Source organism: Neophocaena asiaeorientalis, unplaced genomic scaffold (assembly GCF_003031525.2).
Source record: "Neophocaena asiaeorientalis asiaeorientalis breed wild unplaced genomic scaffold, Neophocaena_asiaeorientalis_V1.1 scaffold87, whole genome shotgun sequence".
NCBI classification, from domain to species: domain Eukaryota; kingdom Metazoa; phylum Chordata; class Mammalia; order Artiodactyla; family Phocoenidae; genus Neophocaena; species Neophocaena asiaeorientalis.
The window spans coordinates 622797-641025 of NW_020175432.1; the positions used below are offsets into that span (position 1 = coordinate 622797).

Sequence of the window (18229 nt, forward strand, 5' to 3'; positions counted from 1 at the left end):
CCCACCCTGTCCCCTCCACTGGGCGCTCCTTACCTCGCACACATAACCTCCCATGTAGCCTCGGCAGGTGCCCCCATGCTGGCAGGGCTGGGCCAAGCAGGGGTCCACCTCCCGCTCACAGTGACTGCCTGTGTGGCCCTCTGGGCACACGCAGTAGTGGGAGCTGTCCTTGTCCACGCACTGCCCACCAGCCTGACACAGCTGCTCCAGAGGCACCCCTGGACAGAGGAGAGCAACGTCAGGCAGGCTCCCTCCTCCCGGCCCACATCACACACAGCACCACCCGACACCCCCAACTAGCTTCAGTCACCGAGGTCTCACCCACACTCTGTCTGGTTGTCACACATCCCCTGACACTGACATGCACACACCTTTGAAGCTCACGCCAGCTAGGTCACACACAGCGTTGTGTGTGACATCCTGGTTGCCTCATGGTGATACACATACACACCATCCTTGTCCTGGCCAGCTGTCACAGAGTCACATATCCCCACCATGTCTACATGCTTTGTTGCACTCTGCTTCGGCTCACACTAGCAGGAAGTATGTGCATACACACCCTCCCAAGCCCCTCAAACCCAGTCACGCGCACCCCCTCACCGATTTGGGCTGCAGCCTCTCTGCAGGGTAGACTCTGGATGTCACAGAGGCGGCCGCTCCATCCCGAAGGGCAAAGGCAGTAGAAAGAGGCCCCGGTCCGGGCACAGTGGCCCCCATTCTGACAAGGTGTGCGGCTGCACCAGTCTACCAGGGTCTGGAAAGGAAGGCCACGGTGTCTGCTCTTGGGGACCCTTGAAAATGGACCCAGCTGCTCCTCCAGAGTCCTGGGCAGGCTCCAGAATACCTCTCCAGATTCCTCCCCCAGGATCCAGGCAGGCTTCCCAATCACAGTACCCAGCAGGCCCCTCCCTCAGACCCTCCTTCTAGACTCCCCGCCCCAAGACTCCAGTGACCCCGCCCACCTGGCACTGCGCGCCGGTGAAGCCTTCAGGGCAGGTACAGCGGAAGCCGGGGTGGGCGGCAGCGCAGATGCCCCCGTGCAAGCAGGGTCGCGAGAGGCAAGGGTCGGCCTCGTGTTGGCAGTGTGTGCCAGTGTAGCCCAGGCGGCACAGGCAGCTGAACGAGTTCACACCATCCACGCAGGTCCCACCATTGAAGCAGGAGCTGGAGGGAAAGGAGGGGCGCGTCAGGCCCCGCCCCCTCGAAGGCCCCACCCTCCCCCATGGGCCCCTTCTAGCTGTGAGTGGGCAAAACCCCTACCCCAAGGAGAAGCTGCAGTCCCAGCAGAGGCCCCTCCCCATCCTGTCCCTTAGCCCCGATATACCAGGTACTTCTGGGCTATGTGGAAGCCACGTGGAGACCCCACCCTGGTCTGGCCTGGCTCCCTCAGGGACCAGGGTACCTAAGGTGACCTCCCAACAGATGGCCTGCCCCTTCCCGGACACTAACCCATCAGGCAGAGTCCTGAGGTGGGTGCCAAGCCGAGGGCTCCCCTTGTCCCCACTCCTCAGGTCCCACGCCCCATCCGATGCCAGGGCCCCTGACTCCCAGGACAGGCCCCACCCACCTGGGGCTGCAGTCAGGTAGGTCCTGCTCGCAGAGGAAGCCTCCAAAACCCGGCGGGCAGGTGCAGGTGAAGGAAGCCACGTGGTCTGTGCAGGTGCCTGGGCCGCAGGGGCTGCTCAGACACTCATCCACATCTCGGGCGCAGCGGGGGCCAGCAAAGCCAGGTAGGCAGGAGCAGGAAAAGGAGCCCACTCCATCCTGACATGAGCCACCATTCAGGCAGGGGTCTATGGTCAGAAAGGAGGAGGTCGGGTCACACAGCTCGCCCCCTGTCAGTCCAGCCTGACCTGGCCATGTCTTGTGTAGAGGGGAATTAGGAGAAAACCAGGCTTAATTGGGAGGGGCACATTTGGCCAGGGGGATCAAACTCTGTCCCCTCTGTGGTCTCACCCCCTCCCTTATCTGGAAACCTCGCCTATATGGAAGGGGGGAGGGGTTGGAGAAGCCAAAAAAAGGTCCCTTTGAGCTGCCAAGTACTAGTTGTGTCTGCTTAAGTCCTGGGCTCAGCATAGGAGGTCTCCACCAGACCTGGGCTAGCCAGTAAAGTGGCCACTGACCACATGTGGCTCTTGAGCCCTTGACATGTGGCTGGTCCAATTTGAGATGTACTGTCAGCATAAAACAGACACCAGAGTTCAGATTGTGAAGACTCAGTATGAAAAAGAAAAGAATGTAAAATATCTCTAGAATTTTAAATTGATTATACTGAAATGATAATATTTTTATGTTATTAGGTTAAATAAACCCGTTTTTGTTTGTTTTGTTTACTTTTTAATGTGGCTATTAGAAAAAATTTAATTCATATGTGGCTTGCATTATTTGTCCATTGAACAGTGCTCCTGGAGACTCACTAGGGGCCTGTTATCTCATACTTCACACACAATCCTAACTTGCGTGCTGCCAGAGGCAATCTATATAGGCTTCAGAGTCCTCTCCCAGCTCATCCCGCTACTTGCTGCATGACCTCGGGCAAGTCACTTAACCTCTTTGGGGCCTCAGTTTTCATGAGCAAAATGGGGAAAGTAAGATAACTGTGGAGATGAAATGAGAACACAGTGCTAGGCACATGCAGGGGCTTGATGAACCTGTTCCCTAGGTCAGCACCCCCCACCAAGAGCTCCCCTGAACTCACTGGGGTCACAGTCATCGATGTCCTGATCACAGGAAGAGCCACTATAGCCCTCGTGGCAGGTACAGCTGAAACTCCCTGCCAGGTTGGCGCAGGTACCATGGGGACCACAGGGTGAGGGGCCAGCACATTCATCCACGTCCTGCTGACATCGTGAGCCTGGGGGTGGGGAGTAAAATAACACAGCAGGTTAGAAAGCGCAGGGTAGGGTCTGAGGGTACCTGGCTCTCAGGAAGAACCTGAAGCCTGAGCTGGACAAAGGCAAGAACAGTTTGCCTCTGGGCATTTTGCACACACTGTTCCAGAACTGCCGTCTCCTTGTTTCAGAGGGTGGTGAATGCATTCTGTGACTGAGGTCTGCTCCTCCAGGCTGTCCCCAAAACTCTCAGCCTGATTCCTAGCTTCCCCAACCCCGTAGCCCTTCCTCTTCTTCTGAACTGACCACATCGGCTGCAAGTGTCTGTGTCTAGCTCTGTTTCTTCCCAGAAGGAAGCTCCCCTAAAAGGCAGGACCAGGAGTGACTCCCTCTCTGGGGCCCCAGCATCACCCAGTATGGGGCAGGTTGCAAAGGAGATGAGGGAGAGGAAGAGGAAGAAGCAGCTGATGTACCTTGCCAACCAGGGGGGCAGGAGCAGACAGCCGGCTGGCCAGGGGCAGACTCACAGTAGCCCCCATGTTCACAGGGATTTGGGGTGCAGGGGGACAGCAGCTCACACTGACGGCCTGTAGTGGGCAGGCAGAGTGAGACACTCTTGAGAGATTCCATTTTCCCATCTCCCCACAAGGTCCCCACCTTGATACCCACTTCCCAAGCTCCTGGGTAGGGATGGGAGAGGAAAAAAAGTGGGGGGCGGGTATTAATGCAGAGAAGGAAGGAAGAATGGAACAGAAGGGAAATGAGAAGGAAAAAGGGAGGAGGCAGCCCTGGGGAGGGAAAGTGGGGACACGCACCCTGGACACCAGGGGGACAGGTACAGCGGAAGCCCGTTCCATCACTGGTGCAGGTGCCGCCTGCCCAGCAGGGATGGGATTCACAGGCATCTCGAGCGAGGCTCTGACTGCACTGAGGGCCACTCCAGCCAAGCTCACACACGCAGCGGAACCTGAAGGGGGAGGCAGTCAGGGCTGGCAGGAGGGCAGGGAAGCAGTGGGGATCAGGGGTTGGGGAGAGGCCTCACCCTCCAGGCGCGTCGTGGCAGACGCCATGACTGCAGGGTTCTTGGGCGCAGGGATGGCTTGGGGGAAGACAGAGCGGGGGCAGGGAGCCAGGTGGGCAGAGGCATTGGAAGCCATTTTCACCATCCACGCAGGAGCCCCCCTCACCGCATGGGCTGGACGCACACTCGTTGATCTCCACGTTGCAGAGAGGCCCTGGGGAGCAGGCAGACAACCTCATCCCAGAACGAGGATAGCCGAGCCTACCGGGGAGGGACAACCTTGCCCCATTTAGCAGAGCCACACCCTTGAACAAGGACAATCTCATTTGCTTCACAACACATCATCTCTTGTGCAAATTAGGATACCCACCTCCTCAACCCAGAGATATCTTGCTCCAAATCATCCTTGCCTTGTCCCCAAACTTATATGAAATCACTTTCATTTCCACCAAGGGTTACCCTGGCCCCACTCAGAAACACCTCAATCCCTGAGTCTGAACACCTTCCTGTATGTTCCAGGATAATCTTGAGCTAATATGGGGACAACACGCCAATGAGAGAAAGCACTGTCTCAGGGCAAAGCGTGGACAACCTCGTTGGACCAGAGTGTGCAAAGAGAGGGGCCAAACCTGGCCAAGAAAGATGGGTGATTTCACCCTCACCCTATAAAGACCTCCATTCCGCGGCAGCCACTTGCCCACCTGTGAAGCCAGGCTGGCAGACACAGTCATAGCGGTTGATGCTGTCCCGGCAGATTCCAAAGGTGCAGGGGTTGCTAGCACAATCATCAATGTTCACCTCACAGTTCACACCTGGGGAAGGGGAACATGACAGGGACTGCCACCACTGTACCCTACCAGGAGCACCATTCCCGAACCCTCTGTGTCCTACCAGATGTACTGTTTCTGCCCCAGCCCAGCCCCCGGCCCCACCTGTGGTGCCGGGAGGGCAGCGGCAGAGGTATTTGTCCACCAGGTCTAGGCATTTGCCACCGTGGCGGCAGGGTTGGCTTCGGCACTCGTCCACCTGGCTTTCACAGCGCGTGCCGGTGTAGCCCGGGGCACAGGCGCACGAGAAACTGGCGATGCCATCCACACAGCGCCCATGGTGGCATGGGTCTGGCGAGCAGTCATCCACGTTGTGCTCACACACCGTGCCCTCGAAGCCTGCGGGGACAGAGGGTCAGGCTCCGCCCACTGGCCAAGGTCCTGCCCACAGCCGTGGCTTCTGCCCAATTCTGGCTCAGCTCTACCTCAGGCCCGGCCCATCGAGCCAACAGGAGGCGGGCTCAGTTCAGGCCCTGCCCCTGAATGTAGCTCCATTCCATCCAGCTACAGGCTCCAAGGCTCGTCCCTGGCCAGGACCCTACCGCAGTTAAATCCCACCCCTAGCGTGACCCTGCTTCCAATCCTTACACTATCAGCCCTGATTTGCCTCGCCCTCCCCTGGAAATGGGGACACATGGGAGGTGCCTGGGGATGTAGGGGGTCGGACCCCACCCCTCCAGTTAAGTGCACACCTATCCTGCTAGACCCTTTGGCCTCACCCCCAGCCTTACCTCTGCTTGTGTCCATCATTGGCTCCGCCTCCTGGCTCTTTCATTGGCCCTGCTGAGGTCCTGCCTTGCTGCAGCCCTGCCCCCAACTTTTCCCCAAGGTGATTATTGGCCCTTTCCCCCACTAGCCCCGCCTCCAGACTCTTGCCAACTTGTCACTGGCCCTCCCTCACCCTCTGCGCAGCGGCACTCATAGCCATCCGGCTGGTCCACGCACTTGGCTCCATTCCGGCAGGGTGTGCTGGCGCATTCATCCACGTCCAGCTGACACATAGCCCCGCTGAAGCCTGGAGTGGGGGGTGTGGGAGGAACAGAGGGCCAGACAGGGTCAGGGAAGTCACCTCTCACCAGAGCTGCCTTGTTTGGGTGGGGAGTCCATTTACTTAGTTTTAAATTAATTTCAATGTTTTTCATAAGGTGGTTTCTGTTACGATAGGTAACCACTAACGGTCTTATAAGCTCCCATCCTGGAGCCTTTGCCCCTTCAGAGACTCGTCTTTTTCAGGCTCCCTGGCCCAGAGTCCTCACCCGAGGGGCAGGTGCAGCTGAAGCCATTGACTCTGTCCTTGCAGACTCCGCCGTTGACACACGGGCTGCTCTGACACTCGTCCATGTCCACCTCACAATAAGTGCCTGTGAAGCCTGGGGGTAGAGGGAAGGGGATTAGGGCAATGGGGGTTAGCTTCTGGTCTGAAGGGAGAGCAACGGGGGACGTACCCCCTTCCCACTTACACACAGTTCCCCTGAGCCTTGGCCTTGCCGCCTCCCAACCCTACATTCAGTTTTTAGACTCAGGCTGGACCTTCATTCAGCTGTGGCCCTAACTGGTTCAAGGCTTATGAGACTCCGTATGGGCCTTGCCTTCAGACCAGCCCTTGCCCTCTCCAGTCCCCAGACTCTGTCTTGTCCCTAGGTCCCAGCCTCAGGGCCCACCACAGCCTTGTGCCCAGCCTCAATCCCATCCCCGGCATCAGTGCATTTCTGTCTGCTGGCTCCACCTTGATCACTCCAGACCGTGGTCCTGCCCTCATGTCATTGCCACCCCATAGTGTCCAGACTCCACTCCCAGCCCATCTGAGGTTCAACGGCTCCACTTGACCATGCCTGCAACCTTGCACAAGATTCTGCTCTGGCTCCGCCTCCACCTCATCCCAGGCTTCAGCCTCACAGTCCCAGCTCCCTCCCCCCCCACCCAGCCTGAGGCTTTTCTCACCCCGCCTCCCCACCTCAGGCCCCGCCCCAGCCACGCCCACCACACACCTGCCATGCAGATGCAGGTAAACTGGCCTATACGGTCGAGGCACGTGGCCTGGTTGCGGCAGGGGCCGGAGAGGCACTCATTGACATCTGTCTCGCAACGCGGACCAGTGTAGCCACGGCCGCACTGGCACAGGAATGAGCCCTGTGTGTTCACGCACCGGCCCAGGTGCTCACAAGGGTTGGCACCTGCAGGAGGAGTCACAGAGGGTGTAGGTGTGGCCAGCTGACCACCGCCTCTCCCCTCCTTCCCTACTCTCAGACAGCGCCCCCTCACCGATGGAACACTCATCCACGTCCTGGTCACAAGCCCCGCCTGTGAAGCCAGGTGGACAGGTGCAGATGGCCCTGCCGTTCACCGGGTTCGTGTCGCAGATAGCATCCTCGTGACAGGGGTTGCTGACGCAGGCGTCATCCAGATGACACAGAAGTCCTGGGAAGGAGTAGGTAGAGGTCAAGGGCAGATATCCCCCCAGCTCTGCCCAAAGCTCCCACACCCCCAAATATGGTTTTGTGTTTTGTTTTTACTAACCAGCATTGTATTTAGTAGCTATTTCTCCCCAATCATTTATTGTGAAAAGTTCAAACATACAAAAAAGTTTATTCATATACCCACCACATAGATTCAACTATTATAAGCTTTATCTATCTTTTGTTCTGAACCATTTGAAGTTGGAAACATCCACATATTGTTTTTTTGTTTGTTTGTTTGTTTGTTTGTTTGCGGTACGCGGGCCTCTCACTGTTGTGGCCTCTCCCGTTGCGGAGCACAGGCTCCAGACGCGCAGGCTCAGCGGGCGTGGCTCACGGGCCCAGCAGCTCCGCGGCATGTGGGATCTTCCCAGACCGGGGCACGAACCCGTGTCCCCTGCATCGGCAGGCGGACTCTCAACCACTGTGCCACCAGGGAAGCCCCACATATTGTTTTTAAATCTACTGATTCTTTTTCTGATTATAAAAGGGTCCTACCATCAAGTCTTTGCTTCTGCAGTACCCCTCCGTCTGACATACCCTTCCCTCCATTTCCAAGTCCCCCTCCCAAACACCTCCTCTGACCTTTGCCACTTCCCTTTGGACTTTTTCCCCCTCTCTTTCTCAGTCACAGTTTAGCTCTAAATTCCCATGGTTTTTGCCCTGGACTGTTTGCCAGCCTCCTCCCAGGCCTCTCCCAGGCTTATCCTTCACCCCAAATCTAGCTAGCTTCCAGCATAATCATTCTAATACTCAAGTCAGACCCCATCCTTGCCTCTACTCAAGAACCATCAATGGCTCCCTGCTGCCTACAGGGAAAACAGCCACTCACCAGTTTTGCCCATGGGGCAGGCACAGTAGAAGGAGGCCACACGGTCATGGCAGGTGGCCCCATGGAAGCACACGGCCGTGGCACAGTCATCAATATTCTGACTGCAGCTCTCGCCTGTCCAGCCATTGACACACACACAGCTGTGGCCACCCAGCGTGTTGAAGCAAGTGCCCCCATTGTGGCAAGCGTTGGGCTGGAGCTGACACTCGTCCACGTCCTCCGTACAGAATTGGCCTGTGGCACACAGATGCACCAGTCTAGTCACCTGGTGTATGCCGACCCAAGGTCTTCCCTCTAGTCCCACTGCTCACCTGTCCACTCAGGAGGGCACTGGCAGTTGTAGGTGTTGACACCGTCCACACACGTCCCCCCATTTAGACATCGGTGCCCTGGACAGTCGTCCACATTCACTTCACAGTTCTGGCCCTCGAACCCTAGCATGGGAGGAGGAAGCAAGGATGGTCATTGCCAGGCTGGCCTGCTGTCCCCCCACCTCTGCTGCCTCCCTTAGGTACAGCTCCCTCACCAGGAAGGCAGGCACAGTCGTAGGTGAGGTCGCCACTCTGTCTACAGGTGCCCCCGTTACGGCACGGCGAGGGGGCACAGGCCACCAAGGGGCTCTCACACAGTGGCCCTGTGTAGCCAGCTGGGCACTGGCAGCGGAAGGAGCCAGGTGTGTTGAGACAGGTGCCACCATGGCGGCAGGGTCCGCCCATCCGGCACTCATCCACGTCGCTTCGGCAGCTGCGGCCCTGGTAGCCGGGTGGGCAGGAGCAGACGTAGCGGCCATCGGACCCCACCGAGCAGCGGGCACCATGGGCACAGGGGCTGCTGAGGCAGGGGTCTGGCAGGGAGCAGTCTGGGCCTGGACGGAACCAGAAAGGGTGAGCCTGGGGCTGACCACACCCTTGCCTGCCCCGGGCTCCCTTCCAGACCCTCCCTTACCTCGGAAGCCACGGGGGCAGCGGCAGGAGAACCGGGCGGTGCCTGCCACCACCGAGCTCTGGCAGACACCATGGCCAGCACAGGGGCCGGAATGGCAGGGGTCTTCCAGCTGACACCGTTCACCCACCCAGCCTGGGGGGCACCTGTGGGCAGAAATGGCCCGGTGGGGAAAGTGAGGGCAGGACGGCCCCAAACACAGAGATACGCACAAGAAAGACAAGAAACACACAAGCAAACAAACACACATACTCATTCATCCATGCAACAAATATTCCCTGAGCACCTACTAAGTTCTTAGCAAGAGGAATACAGCAGCAAACACAATTAAAGTGGTCCCTACCTTCCTGATGTTCACAGCCAGGTCCGGCAAAGAGAAGATATACAAATAATGAATTAATAAACAACATGCCGGGGTGGGGCGGTGGTGAGGGCCATGAGGGCCATGAGGGCCATGAAAGATGTAGCGGGTTGAGTGGTGGCCCCAGAAAAGTTAGGTCCATGTCCCAGTACCTGTGACTGTGACCTTATTTGGAAAAAGAGATGTAATTAGTGATGTAATTAAATGATGGACGTCAAGATGAGATCACCCTGGATGATCCAGGTGGGCCCAAAATTGAGTGACAACTGTCCTTACTTACAAGTGAAAGGCAAAGGGAGATTTGAGAGAAAGAGAAGGCCACGTGAAGAGACTGGAGGAACACCTGGAGGTTCTAGAAGCTAGAAGAGGGAAGGAAGGACTCTCCGCTAAAGCCGTTGGAGAGACTGTGATTGCCAATACCTTGATTTCAGACTTCTGGCCTCCAGAACTGCGAGAATAAATTTCTGTCGGTTTCAACCAGTTTGTGGTAACTTGTTACAGTAGCCACAGGAAACTAAGACACAGGATAAGGAGGACAGTGATGGGGGTGGGGAAAAGGCAAATACATTTTCACAGTGAGGGAGGGGGTCATGGGGCTGTGTGGGGAAGAGTAGAGGAAACGGGAAATGCAAAGTCTCAGATTCCCAGGCACACACAGACAGACCCCAAAATATACACAGATACACAGAAGGACACAACAACACGATGTGTTGCCCTGGCAAATACTCAGGTACCAACCCATAGCCTCATTCACGAATATGGACTCTCACATGGATAGGCAAGAGAACCCCCACCAATCCTCAACTCCTTTCCTGGGGGCAGATAACAACCCTTCCTTCCGTTGCGAGGAGGAGGTGGCTACCAACGCTGGCGCCCTCTTCTTGGAGGAAGGTCCTTCAGCCTGCAGCCCCCTCCAAACCCACCAAGGCAACCTTGAATGTGCGGGTAAATATGGGGGTTGGTCTTAAGACCAGAAACTTCCAGACGGTGGGGTCAGAGGGAGGGGCTTGGAGAGACAAGAGGGTCCAGGCCCGTCCCCCGACGCTACCCACCCCTCGCGCCGGTTCCTCCTCTGGCTTGTGCAGGTCGCTCGGGGCTAAACTTAAGTAGCTGACTCAGTCTTTAGCGTCACCCACAAGATCCTCTCACCCCCACTGAAACAAGTCGGGGCACGGCCGGGTGCAGGTGGTGTAAGAAGGGGACAACCCAGCTCCCAAGCGCCCTCTCCCAAGGCCCTCAGGCCAAGGACGGCAGCCAAGAGTGCTCGCCGGGAGAGGAAGTGCTGCTCTGGGCGCCGAGAACTGCGCACCGCCCCCCGCCCACGTCAGGCAGGGCGTGGCCGCGCGGCCCCCTCCCGGCGCCCCGGGCGGGTTCCCACGCTCTGCGCCCCGCGCCCCTGCCGACCGGTTTGGCTGGATCCAGCTTCGCCCGCGCCCCGCCCAACCGCCTGTGCTTTGCGGGAGACGGGCGGGGGCTGGGGTGTGTGTGTGGCGGGGGGAGCACAGACTTGGCGGGGTGGACTAGCTGGGGAGGCGAGCACTAAGAGATAGAGACAAGGATTTGAGAGCCTACTTTGAAGGGGAGAGTTGGGGGATCCATGGAGGGGTGACAGATTGGGGCGACCCCGAAAGGACACGAGAATTTGGAACCTTGAAGGAGACTGGGGGTGGGGGGCGTGGGGAGTGCTTCCCACGGCCCAGGTCTGGGGACTGAGCTCTCTCCACTCCGGGCGATCCGGGCTCCGGGCCGCCGTGCGGGCCGGTGATTCACCTGTCGGGGGGCGGGGCAGCCGCGGGCGCATTCACCTGTCGGCAGCATTCCAGGCGCGGAGCTCCAAACGCAGGCGCCCGGCCACGCGGCTCCGCCTCCCAGATGAGTAGCTCTGGGTAAGGTCCCACTTTACCCCCGACTCCCACCGTCCCAACCCGAGGAACCCGCTCAACCAGGCTAAGACCCCCACCAAGGTGAGCCACAGTGGTGCTCCAAAGTGCGTGTGTAACTTCAAAGGGGCTCTAATGTCAACCCAGACCACCCAGCTTGGACCTGGCACACATGTTGCTGAATAAATGGATACATTAATGAATCGATCCACGGCTAGTGGGTGAGCTGCTTTTACTAATGATAATATTATAGAAAGGAACCAAGCGTTTCCCCATAACCTTGAGAGGTTCCACCTTATGGCACCTATTTCCTGTGTCCCTACCATTATTAATAATGATAATCCCATTTATTAAGCATTTACTGAATGCCCAACACCATGCTGATTTCACCATAGGAAGGGTCTCAGTCTTTACAGTCAGCCCCATAAAGGAGGGAACTATTATTGCCCCATTTTCCAGATGCAAAAACTAAGGCACAGAGAGCTCAAAGCACTTGCTTTGAGCCCAGAATTCAAACTGAGTTCTGTCTGCCTCTGCTCAGCAATATCCCAGGCCCTGCCCTGCTCCCGCAATCCTCTGTCTTTCCTTGCATTATCCAACATTGCATTTTGGGGGCCCCTTCTGGTCACAAGCCAGGGAGAAGCACCCTGTGTCACAGATCAATGAGGTTCAGGGAGGGGAAGTGACTCACTCAAGGTCACACAGCAAGAAAGTGGCAGATCAGGGCTCTTGTGTCCCCACCACTAAATCTTGAGATGTGGGAATGTGCAGATGCTGTGCCCACTACTACCAAGCCACTGTCACTAGTGCCTGAAAATTTGTTGATTGAGTAACTACCTGTCCATCAGGGGATTTACACAAGACCTCAGGCAGCAGAGAATTCTGTGAAGTTGGCGTTGGTGGGCCCATTTTCAAGACTGGGACACTGGGGCTTAAAGAGTTTTAAGTCTTAGGCCATCAGCAACATGATACGGGATTTGAACCCAGGCCAGGCAGACTCCAGAGCCTCTGCTCCTAACTCTGCTGCATTCAGTGGGGAAACAAGGGGTTGCCCAAGCCACACACACGTAGGAAGTGGTAGAAGCCTCTGTGATGAACACAGAGGCAGGGGGAGAAGACAGACCGCCTCCCCGGACAGGGCCCACTCATGGCTCAGAGCCAGGCACTCACAGGCAGGCAGCCTCCCGAGAGGGCAGCTGGGTGCAGCGACCTCCATTCGCACACGGGCTTCCATCCAGGCAAGGGGGCGCTGGGTAGGGGTGAAGGAAGGTGGGGGTGTCAGGAAGGCACCCAGGAACCCCAGCCCAGAGTGAGACTCCCTCCTTTCCTCCCCCAGGCAACAGCTGCACCAGGCTGGGGGCGTCTCTGCGAGTGCTGGGAGCCCCCCATCCACAGTTCCCACGGCCCCCCACCCTGGCCCCAGCTGTTAGGGCTGCAGCTGTCCCTGCCAGCTCGAGCCCTGGGAACCACAAGGCAGGGGTGGGCAGGAGAAGGGGCCGACTTATGCCAGATGTGGGCACTCAGAAGCTGCCAGAATGTGGGGTGGGGGTGGGGGGATGCTAAGGCAGGAAGTGAGGGTGCTGCTGAGTGTTGAAGGGAGGTCTGGGACAGTGTGCCCAGATCCTGGGGTTGTGGAGGGGGCAGTGGCGGGGAGTCCTAGGGGCATATGGGTCTTCCTTCCACTGATGTTGGGCATCTACTCCAGCTGGGCAGGCCTGTGTGCTAGGTCTGGGGAGAGATGCCAAGGCATGTACTCCATGTGCCTCCAGCATTGGGTGTTGCAGGGATAGGGTTTGTATTGAAGGGAGGGGCAGCCGGCACAAGATGTGGGCTGCCCTGTCCAGCGTCGCCATCCCTGAGGGCTGTGTCCCTCTGGGGTGTGGCACAGTCGAACTGTCCTGTCAGATGGGTCAGGGGTGTGGCGGGGTGTGAGCTAGTGGAGAATTGTGTGTGCCAGCAGGTGTGGGGCTGCTGTGTGCATGTGTGCCTGTGTGTGCATGTATGAGAGAGAGAGAGAGAGAGAGAGAGAGAGGGAGAGGAAGAGGAAATTAGAAAAACAGAGACAGACATAAAAGACGAAACTAGAAGCAGGCAGAGAGAAGGAGATAGAGATGGACAGAGACAGATTAAAAAGGGAGACAGAGATGGACAGAGACAGATAAAAAGGGAGAGATAGGGGCTTCCCTGGTGGCGCAGTGGTTGAGAGTCCGCCTGCCGATGCAAAAAAAAAAAAAAAAAAAAAGGGAGACATAGAACAAATTAAGCTGGACATGGGAATGCACCAAACAGGGCTTCTGTCCCCTTCCTCAAGGGACAAGCAGACAGGACACTATTACCCAGACAGGAGCCCGTGGGTGTTTGCGAACTCACACTGGGGGCCACATGACACAAGCCGTGGGCCCTGCTGAGCTGTGGGCCCTGTGAGCCACATGTGTGTTTGCGTGACCTGCATGGATGTAGAGGTTTATAGACTGAAACTTTTTGTGTGTCCATGTATGTGAACTATGTATCTGGGTATATAGCTGTGTGTCTGTGTGTGACCTCTGTGTGCCTGGGTGTGTCTCTGTATGGGTTGGATGGGCCCGTCTGTCTGCATGTGTGAGCTGGGTGTAGGCATGTCCTTCCATCTACGTGCATCTGAGTGTGTGCAGGCAGTGTGTGTGAGGTCTTGGGCTGGTGGTGCAGGGTATGTGTGAACATGTGTCACTGTATGTGCATGCGAGTGTGAACACGTGAGCTGTGAATGTCTGTGCCTTGTGTGAGCTGGGTGTATTCCTCTGCAGGTGTACTCTGTGCGTGTGTGCGCACGCGCACGTCCGCATCTCTGCATGTGCGACCCAAGACTGTGTGTCCTGTGAATGTGTGACAGGCCATGTGGGTGTGCGCTGGCCTCGCAGGGGCGGCTGCTCCTGCCTGGTCCTGCCCCATCGACCCCGGGGCTGAGCTGGGGAGGCCCATTTCCTCCCGCAGCCCCCACCCCTCCCAGTGCTGAGCCCCACGTCAGGGTCCAGAGACCCAGGGCCAGGGCCACTCGGCCCGCATCCCTTCCCTGCCGGCCAGGCCTCCCTTTACGGGGTGCACCTCTGCAGCCCCGGCCCGGGCCCCGCCGCTGTCCCGCTTTGTCTGGCAAAGAAAGCGCGAGGCTGGCCGGGGGGAGGGGGTGTCTAGACGGCGCGGCCATTGTCCCGGGCGGGGGAGGGGAGAGTGGGGAGGGGGAGGGGCGGGGGCCCTCGGCAGGCTGGGGAGGGGCTCGGGCTGCGGGGAGGGGGCGCCGGAGCCGGAGAGGAGCACGTGGGCTCGCGCCCCCTGCCCTCCCCTCCCTTCCCAAGGCGGGGACGGGGTCCCGGGGCCGTCCGGTCCTGGCAGCCAGGGGCGGGAGCGGGGCCGCGGGCGGGGGAAGGGGCGCGGGCGCAGCTCTGGCTCCAGCTCCAGCTCTGGGTCCGGGTCTTGCCGCGCTCCGGCCTGGGAAGTTTTCTCCGAGTTTAGAGCTCCGAGAACTTCGCGCCACCTCCCCGCCCCCCGCCCGGCCAGCCCTGCTCGGAGTAGGGTGGGGGGCTTTTGTGTGAGGGGTCCCCGACGTAGGGGTACTTGGGTTCCAATCGTGACCTTCCCAGGACTCCAGACGGGCGTAGGTTGTGAGAGAGCCCCAGATTCTTGGTTACCCACGCCCCCGCGCCAATCTTGATCCCCGCACCTCGAGCTCCCAGTCCTGGGCTCCTGTGTCCCTTCATTCCCAGCTCAGCTCTCCCCTGGGCGCCAGTTCCTCGGGCTTCTGGGGTCCTGCCTCGCCCCCACTCCCAATTCTGGGTCCCTGACCCCCGGGACTGCCACACAGTCCCCGGGCTCCTGCGCTCCCTGTCTCCGCTCTCTGGTCCTTGGTTCCCAGGCCCGCCAGCCCCAGACTCGGGGAGGCCTGGCACTCCGTTCTTACCCTTCCCCCACCCACTCACCCCATCCCGCCCGCCAGGTCCCGGCCCCTCACCTGCAGCCCCCGGCCCCGCTAGCAGTAGCAATAAGGGCAGCGTCCGCACGGACGGCAGGGGTGGCGGCGGCGACATCAGGCGACGGCGGCGGCGGCCCCGGGGCCCCGGCCCCATGGCGGCCGGCCGCGACCCTTCCTCCTCCCTCCTCCCTCCTCCCTCCTTCCCTGGGCTCCTGGCGCGTCCGGGGACAGCCTCCGCGCCGCCAACTTCGCTGAAGTGAGACTGCCGGACAGCCCCGCCCCCAGCCCTGGGCGGCTCGCTCCGCCCCGGGGCCAGCCCTGAGCTCCCCCGCCCCCAGCCTGGCCTCCCGGGGTCCCTGCCCACCCTCCACCCACACAGCCTGGGACCCGAAGACCCTCTTGGAAATTCAGGCCAGCTATGCGGTGAGACGCGGGCCCAACCAGCGTGACAGACACACCCAGCCTCCTGAACATCACCCCTGCTCCGCAACAGCCATCCAGAGCGGGAGACACACACAGAGCCAAGACACAAACACAGATACTCCCCCACCCCCGACACCCCGAAACTGAAGCCAGGCACGTCCTGCAAGGCTCATGAACACACAGCCAGGATGCACAAATGCAGAGGCATGCACAGAGCTTCCTGGGGACTTAAAATCTGAAACACTCACAAACTCTAAACTCAGGCCCAGCCAGACCTTGAGCCTTGGGCGATTTTTGCAGCCTCATGTGTGCTACCAAACACCCACAACCCTTCTTACTCTCAGCCCTCCCTGAAAGCAACCCCTTCCTCCTCACTACCCTGTGTGAACCCCAAAAGTCCAACCCACCCCCCAGCCCCACCCCATACCCTACACAACTTTGCCAATCAGCCAGTCTTGCTCAATTTGATCAAACTGTCTTCTCCAAAATCAGTCATACTGCAAAGCCACCCTGCAGTGGGCTCTGTCCCTGTGGCAAGAATGGGGGCCCCAGAAAGGCCCCATGCCCAGCCCTAGAGAAGCTCTCAGTCTAGGGAAGAAAAAACCAGACACAGACACCCCCAGCACTGTGGGCTTAGGGCTGGGCCAGAGGGAGGGACGAATCTGGGGAGGGCATGCAGAGGGGTCGGTGAGGGCTCTGCTGGGGGAGGGGGGGTTACTTATTCATTCATTCATTTATTCAACAAATAAATATAAAGCTCCAGCTCTATGTCCGGCTTTGTTCCAGAGGCTGGGGATACAGTTTCCTCCCCCAGGGAGGGCGTCACTGAGAAGGGTTCGGAGGGGCTCAGCCCAGAACTGGAAGAAAGACATCCCAGCAGAGACAGGTCTGCACCCAGAGGAGGGGGCAGAGTCAAGTCGGGAGGGAGGGGAGAGTGGGCAGCTCAGGGGTCGGGCTGGCCCTGAGGAGGAGGAGAAAGAGGCCAGGCTGACCTGTAAGTATTTGGCTCGGTGATGAGGCTGCAGGGAGGAATGGGTTGGGGGTGAGGTGCTGAAACCGAGGAGCCTGAGCGTCGCCCACGAGGCAGCTAAACACTGGGCCTAAGCATGGGGCACCAAGGTGGGAGACAGTCACAACTGACCGGGCCCAGTATGGGAGATGACCCCCAGCCCTGCTGAGGCTGGCAGATAGCCCAGCCACAGGGGACAGGAACTGAGGATGTCCTGCCACTCTCAACTTATGAGTGCAACCTCCATCTGGGAGGAGAGCTATCCACCCATCTTATGGGTCAGCCCCCATGGGGGTGGGTATCTGCCCATCTTATGGCGACTTGCTGAAGGCTTTCTAGAGGAAGAGCTAAGATTTGAACCCAAGTCTGAGTGACTCCAGGCCACGTGGAGTGAGAGGGATGGGAATGGGGGTGGGGACTGGGCAGAGAAAAGGACAAGAGTTGCACAATAAGAAGGGCTTACTCACTGTGAGCGTGCTGAGTCAACAGGCCCATGGGGCAGGTGCCGCCTAAGTCCTTCCCATGCCCGTCACCCCAGGAGGAAATCCAAGCCCCCCAGCCCTGCTTTCAGAGCCTTCGGCCCCTCTCCAGCCCCTCCTGTCCCCTTCGTCATCACACTGAGGCAAACTCCATCTTCACCCAGCAGGCTCTGCACTCTGATGGCCTTTGCTCAGGTTGTTCCTTCTGCCTGGGACACCCAGCTAGTTAGAAGGACCCTTTTACATTGCTTCCTCCCCAAGCAGGAACTCACAGCAGATGTGTTCTCTTTAAAAATGCATTTCATAGGAGTTCCCCCGGTGTCCTAGTGGTGAGGATTCCAGGCTTGCTTTCTTTCTTTTTAAAAAATATTTATTTACTTGGCTGCGCCGGGTCTTAGTTGCGGCACGCAGGATCTTCGTTGCCGCGTGCTAGATCTTCGCTGTGGCATGCAGACTCTTAGTTGCGGCATGTGGGATCTAGTTCCCAGACCAGGGATCGAACCTGGGCCCCCTGCAGTGGGAGCCTGGAGTCTTAGCCACTGGACCACCAGGGAAGTCCCAGATTCCAGGCTTTCACTGCCGTGGCCCGGGTTCAATCCCTGGTCAGGGAACTGAGATCCTACATGCCACGCAGCGTGGCCAAAAATAAATAAATAAAAATGCATTTCCTTCTAGTTACGGGGAATGCTCTACTACTTCCTGCACATGCCACTGTTTTCTCCATGCTGGTCCCTCTTTCTAGCATGCCTATCCGTCCTCCATTCCTGTACCTGATGAACTCCTATTCTTCAAGATTCCAGTTCCAGGAAGCCCTCTCTGCTCCCCACCACCAGCTCTCCTAGTGCCCTCTTGCCCTACCGCTCGGCCTTGTCCACAGGGGGCTGGGGGTGTCTGTATCCTGCTCTTTCTTTGCTCCTCTATACTGGGGGCTCCCGAGGCGCCAGGCATCACCCAGCATGAGGTGGGCACTGAGGGGGCAACATGGGAGAGTTTGGTGACTCCAGAAGTGGCTGAAGGACTTGGGATGCTTAGCGCAGAAGAGCCACCACTGGGGGCCCAGACCACTCTCTTCAGTACCATTCTAGGGATCTGGGGGTCCAGAGACTAGGGGTCCAGGGGGCAAAGATAGGGTCTTCAGCAGTGGGGGCTAGCTCCTCCCCTGACCCATCTGAGAAAGGACTTTCTGCTGGAAGAGATGCTCTAATAGGTGCTGATCTCCCTGTCA

At 58.4% G+C, this 18229-nt stretch overlaps 1 protein-coding gene across 1 annotated transcript in view; it reads right to left on the reverse strand.

The window, feature by feature from the left end:
• The window catches only part of NOTCH3 (notch receptor 3), a 33528-nt gene extending 18211 nt beyond the window's left edge, over nt 1-15317 (reverse strand). The window contains exons 1-20 of the mRNA XM_024767288.1: nt 15133-15317; nt 12321-12399; nt 8913-9055; nt 8494-8832; nt 8279-8401; nt 7968-8201; nt 6942-7097; nt 6668-6853; nt 5936-6049; nt 5581-5694; nt 4785-5018; nt 4554-4664; nt 3874-4066; nt 3647-3798; nt 3305-3418; nt 2699-2854; nt 1568-1793; nt 963-1164; nt 601-754; nt 34-218 (exon numbers count right to left, since the gene is read on the reverse strand). Of these exons, the coding sequence (XP_024623056.1) occupies nt 34-218; nt 601-754; nt 963-1164; nt 1568-1793; nt 2699-2854; nt 3305-3418; nt 3647-3798; nt 3874-4066; nt 4554-4664; nt 4785-5018; nt 5581-5694; nt 5936-6049; nt 6668-6853; nt 6942-7097; nt 7968-8201; nt 8279-8401; nt 8494-8832; nt 8913-9055; nt 12321-12399; nt 15133-15247 (3330 nt within the window). The 5' untranslated portion in view covers nt 15248-15317. The remainder of the gene's footprint in view (nt 1-33; nt 219-600; nt 755-962; nt 1165-1567; nt 1794-2698; nt 2855-3304; nt 3419-3646; nt 3799-3873; nt 4067-4553; nt 4665-4784; nt 5019-5580; nt 5695-5935; nt 6050-6667; nt 6854-6941; nt 7098-7967; nt 8202-8278; nt 8402-8493; nt 8833-8912; nt 9056-12320; nt 12400-15132) is intronic.
• Nucleotides 15318-18229: the final 2912 nt, after the last annotated feature.